Source organism: Calidris pugnax, unplaced genomic scaffold, assembly GCF_001431845.1.
Source record: "Calidris pugnax isolate Ruff unplaced genomic scaffold, ASM143184v1 scaffold50, whole genome shotgun sequence".
Lineage (NCBI taxonomy): Eukaryota > Metazoa > Chordata > Aves > Charadriiformes > Scolopacidae > Calidris > Calidris pugnax.
This window is the reverse complement of record NW_015090780.1, coordinates 1472244-1483742: the sequence shown is the minus strand read 5'-3', so window position 1 is coordinate 1483742 and position 11499 is coordinate 1472244. Positions and strand designations below refer to the sequence as shown.

The 11499-nt window shown below is 55.2% G+C and overlaps 1 protein-coding gene across 2 annotated transcripts in view; it reads left to right on the top strand.

The window, feature by feature from the left end:
- The first annotated feature begins 175 nt into the window (after positions 1 to 175).
- The window catches only part of UCKL1 (uridine-cytidine kinase 1-like 1), an 18330-nt gene continuing 7006 nt past the window's right edge, over positions 176 to 11499 (top strand). The window contains exons 1-8 of one of the 2 annotated variants that reach the window (XM_014956771.1): positions 176 to 521; positions 4277 to 4470; positions 5085 to 5191; positions 5395 to 5565; positions 5803 to 5874; positions 6908 to 7097; positions 7570 to 7631; positions 8902 to 8918. In XM_014956771.1, coding sequence (XP_014812257.1) covers positions 454 to 521; positions 4277 to 4470; positions 5085 to 5191; positions 5395 to 5565; positions 5803 to 5874; positions 6908 to 7097; positions 7570 to 7631; positions 8902 to 8918 — 881 coding nt within the window. In that variant the 5' untranslated portion in view covers positions 176 to 453. The remainder of the gene's footprint in view (positions 522 to 4276; positions 4471 to 5084; positions 5192 to 5394; positions 5566 to 5802; positions 5875 to 6907; positions 7098 to 7569; positions 7632 to 8901; positions 8919 to 11499) is intronic. The other variant, XM_014956765.1, reaches the window with a different exon arrangement.

Below are 11499 nucleotides of genomic sequence, written 5' to 3'. Positions count from 1 at the left end.
GGAAGGGGGGGGGCAGTGTTTATTGCCTGCGCAGGGGGGCGGTGAGGGGAGGTGTCTCTTCACCCTCTCCCCCCCCCCACCCTCCCCTGCTTTTTCTTTAATCAAGCCAGTGCTATTAATATCAGGTAATGAATGTAATCTCTGGGTTAAGCTATCCTCTTATGCTGACCGCTCCGCAGCTCCCGGCAAAAGACACTCCCCCGGCACCGCTCTTCTCTCCTGCCTCCATCTTCCCCTCCTGAGCCCCCCCAGATCTGCTGAGGAGGGGGGGGGACACCCTGGGGAGCATATTTATATATATTCCCCCGTGCATGGCTCCTTGCACCGACGTTTGCCCCGCTGGCACGGCCGCCCTCTCACCCCGGTAGTGCCGACAGGTTGGGGGACAGGGCAGGGACGGGGGGGTGACACCCTCTGCCCCGGCGTCACCTCCAGCTCCGGGGGGGGGGGGAGATGAGCAGCCCCCCAGCCTTCTCCAGCGTCCGCATATCGGGCTGCTGGGCCCTCGGGCCGGACGGCGGGTGAGTTCCTCCTTTGCTTTGATTTTGGGTGGGGTTTTATGGTTTTTTCACCTCTTCGCCGTCAGTCCCTGTCTGCTGGGGTGAGCCCTCGGAGGGGGGGGTCCCGGTCCTGGTCCCCCCCCCCGAGCTGAGGGCTGTGGAAGCTCCAGCAGCAGCTGGGGGAAGGATCAGCTTCCCCTGGGATGCGGGATGAAGGCAGCGTTCCGGCAGCCGGCGGGGACTCGGCGGGTGGATTTGGGGGGCCGGGTGCTTGGTTGGTGTGTTGTTTACGGGACACGGGGGGCAGAGGACGAGCTCTCCTCTTTGCTCACTGGTTCAGGGTTTGGGGCTTTGCCAGTTCTCCTTGCTGGCTGTGGGGGCTGTTGGGACCTGCTGCCTTCCCCCTCCCGGCCCAGCACGGATCCGGGATGATCTGGGATGTCGGAGGGCGGCGGGATGCAGAGAGCCTTAGCATGGAAGGTGCAGGGATGGGATCAGGGATGGGGAGGGAAGAGGGGTGCCCCTCTCACCCCGGTAAATCCGTGGATTAACAGGAGCAAAACGCTCCTCTTGTTTGTGGCAGCACATCTGTGGGGCTGGAGGGACCTTTCGGGGGGCAGACCCCACGGGGGAGGCAGGGCAGTCAGGCTCCCTCCTGCCAGGCTCCAGCACCGGCTACAGGGAAGGCAAAGTGTCCCCAACAGCCTGGGACAGTTTGGTGGCAGCAGAGTCCTCCAGGTCGGCTTTGCAGGAGGGGGGTTACCAAGCCCAGGGTGATGTTTCCCTTCCCCTTTGCCTTGTTGTGGCATCAAGTCACCAAAAGCCAAGGGGCACGCTCTGCTCGGGAGGGCTGGGGACAGTCTGCGTGGGACAAGGACCGTCCTTTGGTTAGAGTGATGGCATTAACTTCAGCTATAAATAGAGAGTCCTCTTCCTCTGGCTGCTTTACCTTGAGGGAAGGGACATTGCACGGGCTTTGCCGCTGCCCAGGGGAGTTTTTCAAAGGTGATAGGAAGAAACGGCAAAAGGAGGTACGTGTGAGAGGGCTGGGGTCAGCCCTTCCTTCCAAAGGGAGGAGAGGCCCTTCCTGGCAGAGGCAGCCACGGAAAACATCTACAAACCTTGAAGGGTAACATTAGGAGAAGATGCATGACCTTTGCAGAACTCCTGGACGGTCCCAGAGCCCTCCCCAGGGCCGTGTGTATCTGAGATAAATCATGGGAAATGTTGATTTAAGAGGTGCAGAGTATCTACCCCTTGTATAGATACAGCCAATGTAGACAGATATCCTATAGAAACACAATTTAAGTGAAAGTCCAGAAATATTTGGATGAGAAGAGGCAAAGCCAGCCAACTCTTGGAACAGGGTTAAGATGCTGCATCCAAGAGCAGCCAGGGGTGTGTGGAGGGAGGATGGCTCCCCTTCTCCCCGAGGGCCATCCCTGCACCATCCCGTCCCCAAGTGTGTCCCTACGTCCCATGGCGATGCCCTGGCTCGGAGCTGCTGGGTGGGTGCCCTCTGGTGCCAGCACCCCAGGGAGCAGAGGGCTGGGAAAACGGGATGTCAGCTGTGGCCACCAACTGTAATTCTGGGCACAGCCGGAGCCGTTGGGGTCCAAACCTCCTCGTTCCCACCAGGAGCTGGGTTATGTCAGTCCTAATCAAAGATCACAGAATGATATGAGGTTGGAAGGGACCTCTGGAGATCATCTCGTCCACCCCTCCTTCCCCAACTAAAGATGCTGGGAGCAGATCTTGCAGAGGTCTTGGAAAACCAAGAGTTTTGCCCAACTGGGAGTTGTTTTGGGAATGATGGCCCTGATTGGCATTGCCACGTGCAGATCTGTGGGCTGAGGGTGGCACAGGAGAGCTCGGTGCTGCCTTGCACCAAAGAACCAGAGCATCCTGAAGCACTTGCCTGCAAGATTTTCCTCCTGGGACTGGCGTCTGTCCCAGGAGGAAAACTGTCGGAGCTGCCCTGGGCAGCGTGGCTCTGGAGTAACCGCAGTCCCAGGAGAGGGGCTGGGATGTAGATGAAAGGAACCGTTTTTATTTTCTGGTAAACAACTGTGGTTTTGTCATCTATCTCTGCTTTTATCAAGCCAAAAGGACTCTGTTCATGCACCGACATGATGTCAGCCCCGCGCGGGGAGTAGCGTGGTGGTTAATTGCTGCTGTGGCGTCAGTGGTGGGAGAGGAGACCAAAATACCCCGTCTGGGTTTGCTTCTCCCGCCTGGCTGGGGGAAGGAGCTGTCTCTGCACAGAAAGAAACCCCAGAAGGTTTTCCTGGGGGTGGTCTCACCTCCTGACGTTGCTTTTAAAGATGCTGGGTGGGATCTGGGGTGCTCGATGCCGGTTGTGCGCCCCAATGGGCTCCTGCCAGGGACGGGGTGTTGGTGGCTCTTGTGGAAGGACCCTGTAGGTGCACAATGGAAGGGATGGCATTGGTGTGAGATGTCCCAGTGTCAGGGCAGGAGCTGCAGCCTGCCTTCTCCTAGTTCAGCAAACCCCTGTCTCCTTGCCCACTCCACAGGGATGTGCTGGTGCAGGAGGTGGGGCTGGGGGCATCCCCCCGTGCCCATGTCCCTTTATGTGCAGGTGGCCGGTCTCAAATATTGATCTTTATCTAAAATTGTTCCAAAAAGGGCTGGGGGAGGGAAGGGAATTAATCTTCATACCAAAACAGCTTAAAATCAACCCAAAAATCTGTAAAGCCCTGAAGTTTAAGCCCTACCAAGAGCAAAAAAAATAACAGGGAGGTGGCAAAGCCCCCCCAAAGCTCAGCTGGGCCGTACCGAACGGTGCCGGCTTCGGAGCGGTTGGTTCCCTGGGGCTCTCTGACCTTGTGGAAGTTTCGTTTCCCACTTGGTCACGGCTGGGGAGAGGAACGGGCAGGAGCAGGGAGAAGCCCTTTGCACCTTCTCGTGGGGAGGAGACGGTCGTTCCCTCCTGTGGTGGCAAAACATCGAGCAGGGAGGAGCAGGAGCCGGTATAAATAATCCTCCCCGTCCCCGAGCTGGCCGGGCAGCTCAGCTGCAGCTTATCTCCTGGCCAGAGGCCACTTATCACCTCCCAGCCGCTGCTCTCCTGCTGCCAACCTCCAAAGGGGTGGTTTGGTGGTTTGTTCCTCTCCCTCCCCGGGGCTGCGGCAGGAGGGGAGATAAGAGAGAGGCATTTAGTGGCTCCAGGGCTTGGTGCTTGCTCGGCCCCGCACGGCAAAGCTGAGAGAAAGGGCTTGGCAGCCCCGCTGTCCCGTTCTGGTCATCTTACAGGCTTGTCCCCAAGGGTTTCAGGCCTAAAGGGTGGGAGAACTAGAGGTTTGGGTGGGAGAGGAGTGCTCAAAGTGGGGGGAGGAAAGGGATCATGTATGGGGAGACAAGGATGGTTGAGCTGTAGCTCATGTTCGGCTTCCATCCCCCAGAAAGGTCCTTCAACACATCAGGACAGGTTATTGCCCTCTGTAATAACATCCCTCGGTGTTTTTGAGAGGTCACTGGAGTGTTTATTTAAAGTAGACATTCCCCAAGCAGGAAGGCTGTAGGAAGTGATGCTTCCAGGTTAAAATGTGGTCCTGTGTGAGGCTTTCTTGATGTTGGTGCTGAGGTTGCAGAGGTGTGGGTGCTGGTGGTGCTGCAGCAGGGCTGGGGTTGCCTTTCCTCCTCTTCCGTTCCATCCACACAGCATGGGATTCCCTGGAGACTCTGCTCCCACTCACCAGGAACACAAGCCCTTCCCCACCACCGGTAACCGAGCTCCTTTCTCTCCCCATCCCCAGCAACAGCAGCGCTGAATCCCTAGACCGGCTGTACCCTGCGGTGGGCTCCACCAAACCGCCCCAAAAGCGCACCACTAGCCAGTGCAAGTCTGAGCCACCCCTGCTGCGGACCAGCAAGAGGACCATCTACACAGCTGGCCGGCCACCGTGGTACAACGAGCATGGGACACAGTCCAAAGAGGCCTTCGTGATAGGTAGGCAGAGCTCTGCCGTGCTCTGTCCCACCTCTGCACCTCTGTGCTTCAGCCAGTGAAGGGTAGCACAGGTAGCGTTGGTGCTGCCTCTCTGGTGGCTCTCCAGGGGATCTTGGGGGGATTCCTGCCCCACAACCTCCTTGGAAACTTGAGGTTGGCTCCAGACTCCAGGTTGTGAGCTGCTCAGCCTGGCCAGGAGCAGGGAGAGCCCCCATGGATTGACTCTCTGAGCCGTAGGGTTGGGCAGAAGCTGAGACCCTGCAGATGGGGGTGACAGATGAGAGCAGGCAGAGGGCAGACCACAGTCTTTGCTGGTTGTTCCCTCAACTCTTACTGCCTGGGTTGTCACGAGTTCCCAGGGATTTAGTCTAGGCTGGTTCTCATGCCAGCTCCCAACTTGTTACACAACCATCTAACGAAGCATTTGCCATGCACGTTGCTGGCAGTTACCATACGCGCTGCTTGACATTTTCAAGGATAATCTCTCTCTTCTAATGCCTCTCCCTCTTTGGAGGTTCCTCCAACTTAGTGTGACAGAACATGACCTAGGCTCTGGCCTGTGGTTGGAAAGGCAGACTGTGGGGTTGGTGGCTTCATCCCCTTTTCTCTGGCAGGCCTGGGAGGAGGCAGTGCCTCTGGGAAGACCACGGTGGCCACCATGATCATCGAGGCTCTTGATGTCCCTTGGGTGGTTCTGCTGTCCATGGATTCCTTCTACAAGGTGAGGCTACGTGTTGTCCTGGCCAGGCTCCATGGGCTGCTGTGGCCTTTGACATAACCCCTTGATGGAGAAATGCAACATGGATTTAGCCACAGCCTCGTGGTTTCCCCTTCAGATGGTTCTGGGGGCAGGGGAGAGGTTGCTGGGTGGTGGGGAAGGAAGACCACGATGGCCATGTGGACTAACCCCTTCTCTGTGGACAGGTGTTGACCAAGCAGCAGCAGGAGCAGGCAGCCAGCAACGACTTCAACTTCGACCACCCTGATGCCTTTGACTTTGACCTCATCATTGCCACCCTGAAGAAGCTGAAGCAAGGCAAGAGTGTGAAGATCCCCATCTATGACTTCACCACCCACAGCCGGAAGAAAGAATGGGTAGGGGACACTGAGGGGGGTGGGACAAGGTGTGGGGACTGCCAAGGCAGGAGAAGGGGTTGCTGTTTGGACCCCTCTGGCCCCTGCCTTGTGCAGTCACCCTCTGCTCTGTGGATGGCTCAGGGCCCAGTTTTCGGGTGAGCTGTCACCATCACTAATAACCCAGAGAGATCTCCCGGGATGGAGCATCTCTGAGCACACGCTCTGTGTTTAACCACAGCCATTTTGACTCCACAGAAAACCCTTTATGGCGCCAACGTGATTATCTTTGAAGGCATCATGGCATTTGCGGACAAGGAGCTCCTGAAGGTGAGGAAGGCTTTAGAATCGGTTCTGGGGGAGCCCGACTGGCACAAGTGCTGCAGCTCCCTCTTCTGCAGCCTTATATCAAAGCACAAAGAGAGTCCCAGGTGCCCTGGGGCTCCTGTGCACGGCTAGAGGGGACCCTGTCCTCCCACACTGCTTCAACACCACCCCTACAAGCCACCTGTAGCCACCTGGGGGGAGATGGTGGGAGCATGGTTTCTCCCAAGCTTCAGCAGCAGGGAGATGACCTTCTCTTCCAGGTTGAAATAGGTCTCAACTCTTGCAGAGGCCAGGGAATAGCTCCTGGCAGAGGTCAAGCGTTTCAGCAGAGACCTTGATCTCAGCCCTTCGTTCCCAGGAACTGGGAGCCAGGTGATGACCTGGTCCCTGGCACTGGTGGTGTATAAACAGGACTGGAAATAGCCCTCCTCCACGCTGCATGCCAAAGCTTGCACAGCCAGAAGCAGAGTCTGCTGTACTTCTTCTGCACAAAGCCTGGTGTTTCTCGGGTGGACTCATCCGGCACTGCAGGCTTTGCTGGGAATTTTTTGGACACATGAAAAGACGCTATAGGAGGGAGTGAGCCATGTGACAACGTAGCCAAACTCAGTCTGGAAAAGTTTCCTTCCCTGCCAAGCGCGCGTTTGGGATGCACTTTCCTGGAGCAACAATGACCTCCAGTGGAGAGCTGGGTGAATCCCCCAGGAGCTTCCTCTGAGCATTCCCACTCTGGTCTCTCAGTTAAGGGCAGTGTCCTTAAGGGCTGTGCTTGGCCCTGCTCCAGCATTGACAAGCCAGTGCTCCTGAGTTAAGCCCGTTGGTCTTGTCTCCTCCTCGCTCTTAAATAACATCCAGCCAAAGGGCTGGGGCTGGTTAGAGGTGGAGACAGGGTTTGGAGCAGGACAGGTCTCTGGGGACATGAGAGCACAGGTTGTGCTGCAAAGAGGCTTAGCCACCTGGCTGTGGCTGATGGAGAAGGTCAGTTCAAGGTGCACACCAAACCTGGTGGGGTTTGTTCCCTCCCCTCTCATTCCAGCTCCTTGATCTGAAGATATTTGTGGACACGGACTCGGACATCCGCTTGGTGCGTCGCCTGCGCAGGGACATCAGCGAGCGTGGCCGTGACATCGAGGGGGTTATCAAGCAGTACAATAAGTTTGTCAAGCCCGCCTTCGACCAGTACATCCAGCCCACCATGAGGCTGGCCGACATCGTCGTGCCACGAGGTACGTGCCCAGGGCTGCCCTGAGGCTCAGTCCTGAGTGGGACCTGAGAGACCCTATCCCTCTGCCCTCAGCTCTACTGGCCAGTCCCACCACCCTCCAGTTGGCGAGGACAGAAGAGTGGCTGTCCCGTGACAAAACAAAGGTCCTTCCAGCCAAGTGTCTCCAAACACTGGCCAAAAGCAGATTCCTAGGGGAAAGTCTGCCCTTTTCCCTCAACCAGCCTCCTGCCCTACCACCTCCTGGAGGTTGGTGGTTTAAAAGCTAAAGATGACTTCTAGATATTCAATAATAGATCACTGAATAAGAATTTAATAATAGTAGGAGTGTCTCCTGCTGGATGATGCTTTGCTAGGGAGGGGGAAGCAGGGGTACGGTGGTTTTGAACATAGCAGGGAGCTTGGGGAAGAAGCAGGCACTTCTAGCTCTGTGGTTGTGACCAGGCTGTCTCACTTTTGCTTCTGGTTCACTCCAGGGAGCGGAAACACGGTGGCTATCGACCTGATCGTTCAGCATGTCCACAGCCAGCTGGAAGAGGTAAGAGCTGCCTGGCCCCCCTGGGTGTTAATGGTGGGGTTGACCTTGCCTGTGCAGCGGTGGCATTGCAAGACGCAGGGCTCTGGTTGCCAAGGCTCCTCTGCAGGCTGTGGTCCAGCAGCAGCTTCTGTCCCTCCCTGGGAGACCAACTCATCTGGGGACAAACCAACTGTCCTCCAGGGATCTGAGCGAGGTGCCCCCCCTGCCTGCAGCCCTCCTGGGGCCAGCATTGCCCCAAACCCTGCAGTACTTCATCTCTCTGGCTTTTCCTCTTCACCCCCTTGCAGACACCGCTGCAGAGTCTTTCCAGTCAAGAGCCCACTTTTCCACTTCCATGTTGGGTGCAGCCCCGGGGTTTCAACGCCCAAAGTCTTGTCATGTTTGAGGCCCAGCCTGAGCCCTGATCCAGGCACGTGTTCCCCATCACCGGGTTTAACAAGTCTTCTTCTGTGTGTCCTGGTCCAGTCCTGACCAGAGGTTTGAGCCTGGGACCCTCTAGTCTAGTGACCCTCTTGTGTGTTGCGGTTCCTTGAGCAGCACATCCTCCTCCCACCCCACGTCTGTAGCTTTGGTGTTTTAAGTTGTGGAGATGCTCAGAGCGATGTCCCTGGAGGTGGAAGGAGCACAACCTGGAGATGGCTGCCCTTGGAAGCAAAGGGCTGGATTCCTGCAGAGGAGCTCCCAGAGGGCAGGAGCCACTCGGCCCCTGGATGTGAGCTGGCACGCGGTGGCATCATGCCTCCCATGGCGCGACTGCTCTGATGCGAAGGCGTGTTGGCAGGGTCCCCTTCCTGGAGCACCCCACTCTCCTTGGGGCAGTCAAGGCTCTCTGACCACCCCAATTTACAGCACTTAAGCTCTGGCAGGTCGGGAGGTTGGTTTCTAAACCCTTGCTCACAAGGATGGGAGCCCTGGCATCCTCAGCGCCAGGCTGAGGAGGGCACACGGCTGTGGGCACGGGCCAGGAGTGGGGAAATGGCTGTTTCTCCCAGCCCCTGGAATTTGGCCAGGGAAGGCTCGTGGCTGGACGCTGCGGCGAGCAAAGATGGCAGCTCCTCCCCAGGGCACCGCTGTGAGCACAGCGAGGGGTTGGCTTGCCGGGGGTGGGGGGGGCTTTCATTTATTTACCTGGGGAGGGGAAGAAGGGGGAAAAGGCTACATGTGAATGCGGGAAAATATTCCTATTTTTCCTTTTCTTTTGTCTTGAAACGACCCTGGTGTTGGCAATGCTTAATACCGGTTGCATTGTGTCTTTGTGTTGCTGCCGCAGCGTGAACTCAGTGTCAGGTAAGAGCCCCTAACTCTGTCCTGTCCGTGCAGCCCGAGGCATTTCCAATGCCAGGCACCCCTTGGCCTAACCCCGACCCGCAGTCCAGACCAACAGCTGGCCTAAGGGGCAGCCTCGTCCCGCTGGAGGCTGACGAAGGGCCACCTTGTCCTTGCCTTTGGGACAGGGCTGTTCCCCAGGGATGGATTCCTCCAGCTTGAGGGCAGACCCCTGCAGCTGGGGCCAGGTTTGTTAGCTGGGGAGACATCCCCACACACAATCTCTGCAGAGGCTTTGTGTCCTGGGATTCTCTTTTGTTTCCCTTCATCCTCTAAGATGTTGTTCAGAGCCGCCTTCCATCCCTGATGATTTAGCATCATTAAACGTCAATTATTAAATTAAACAAAGCGGCTCAAGGGCGGTGGGAGCCCTTGGGTCCCTCGTCACTGTCGGCTGCCAGCCTGATGGCACCCAGGAGGAGCGTGGTGAGAGGTACCCGCTCCCCTGCAGCACCTAAAGAAAGGCTACACAGCAACTACCTGGGGACTAAGAAAATACTTCTGCCCTAATCCAGCAGGATTTCTAATTTCTCAGTATCTGCAGGTGGATGCTATAAAATAGGCATTGACTTACTTAACCTCTCCAGCGTGTGGATATCCAGATGGGACTTTAGCTCTCTTGCTTCCATTAAGCAGCCCGCTAAGTTTCCAGGTACTTTTGTAGGAAGCAGAGGGGATGCATTACTGCAAATGGGTTTCCATTTAAATCTCCATCATTGCGTGGAGACACTTCACTCAAGTAACCCTAAAATTTACATTTGGCATACAACAAGCTTTTAAAATACCGAAGACAAACAGGAAAAAGATTCTGCTTTACTTATTTCTGCCTAAGCCATTCGTTTCCTAGACCAGGCAACTGGATGCTTTGTTTTATTTCTGTTTGCTTGTTTAACGCCATGGGGCCTGACATTTCCGTACAGACAGCGTTAAGCTTCCCTGTGGGCCTGGAAGTCCAGGTGGGAAGGTGCTCTTTAGCGTGGAGAGAAGTCTGTTGCTTTAAAAAAATTGCAGGAATAACATTAGAGAGTAGATTAATGTGTGTGTGTTTGTACATATGTATATATATGCCCATGTGTATGTGTGTTTTATATATACACACACATATACAATTTCCTTTCTCTCCAGTGATTCTCCTCTTTAATCAGAGCTGCACTCAGTACAGGTGATCTTTTTGTGCACCTTAAAAATCAGGTATTTAATAATATGTCAAGAAAATATTAGTAGTTTTATGGTAGCAAGTCCGGAAAGGTAACTCTAACCTCCAGAAATACCTCTGTGATAACCACAGCCACAGACATTTATATGTTCAGTTTAAGGCTCGTGGTTTCCATTTATGCCTTTGCCAGAAAGTCTGGAAAAAATTTCCTGAAAAAAAAAAAATATCTGTTTACACTCCTGGAGTCCCAATGCTTTTACTGCTGCTGCGGTTTCCCGTCAGCTCCTCTGCGGCTCCGTGCTCGCAAGAGGACCGAGGTGGACGCAGAGACACGGGTTGAGTGAGATGTGCTCAGCAAACATGGGGCTTTTCATCTCAAACAATTCCCTGTCCTCCTGTCTTGAATGGCTTCCTCTAAATGTCACGGTTGTTGTTCTGATGTCACTGCCTTTTGGCGGCCGTGGGGACGCAGAGAGGCCTTTGTAGCCGGGAGAATAAAACCTGGATGCTTAGATCTGGCCCCAGTCCGAGGTACTTCTCTGGTCCTTGAGCTCCAGGCTGGCCCTGGGCTGCCTCTCCTGACCCAGAGGGTGGCTGGGACAGGCAGGGAGCGCCTCTCCCTGACTCACAGCTGATGGAACAGATGAATTCTGAGGAGTTTAAAGAAAGTGGTGCCGTTCCCTGGCCCTCCAAGCCTCTTTTTCTCCTCCTGTAACTGCTGGCTGCTGAGGAGCATCGCTGCCATCCTCTGTGTTCCCTCAGAGCGCAGGTCAAACGTTAGCGTCCTTACAGTTGGGGTGTTTCTTGTCCAGCTTCTCCATGTGTTGGAGATGTCATTATGTACAGGCGCTCCCTTTCACCCAGGTGAGTGATTCCTCCTGGGCCCAGCAGCAGGAGCCGGCCCGGCGAGCCCATGCTCATCCTGGTTTCCATCCCTTTTTCCACGTTATTTCAACCGCCAGCCCCGCTCTCGGAGCTGGTGCTCTTTTCAGCTGATTCCCTTCGCCAATCAATATTCCCTCCCCCTCCTCAAGGTCTCGATCAGCTTGGCATGCCCTTTGCCAATTGTGTCTTTAAATATCAACCCGTAGCGCAGTTTAATAGCCCTTGTTTGAAATGTCAGCCATGAAAGCCAGCCGCTGTACGTGTTTGAAATGCCTTGACTGCATTAGCTCCTTTGTAGCTGGATGTCTCTTGTCTGCTTCCTGCTTGATAGCATGCTCAACAAAGAGCTGAGGATGTTCCCTGAAGCCTTCCTGAGAGATGGTCACCCCTTTCTCTCTCTTTTTCTTTCTTTCTTCTTCTTTCTTTTTTTTTTTTTTCTTTTTTTTTTTTTTTTTTTTTGCCTTTAAAGCTTTTTGTCTGGGGGGGAAAAAATAAATTTCC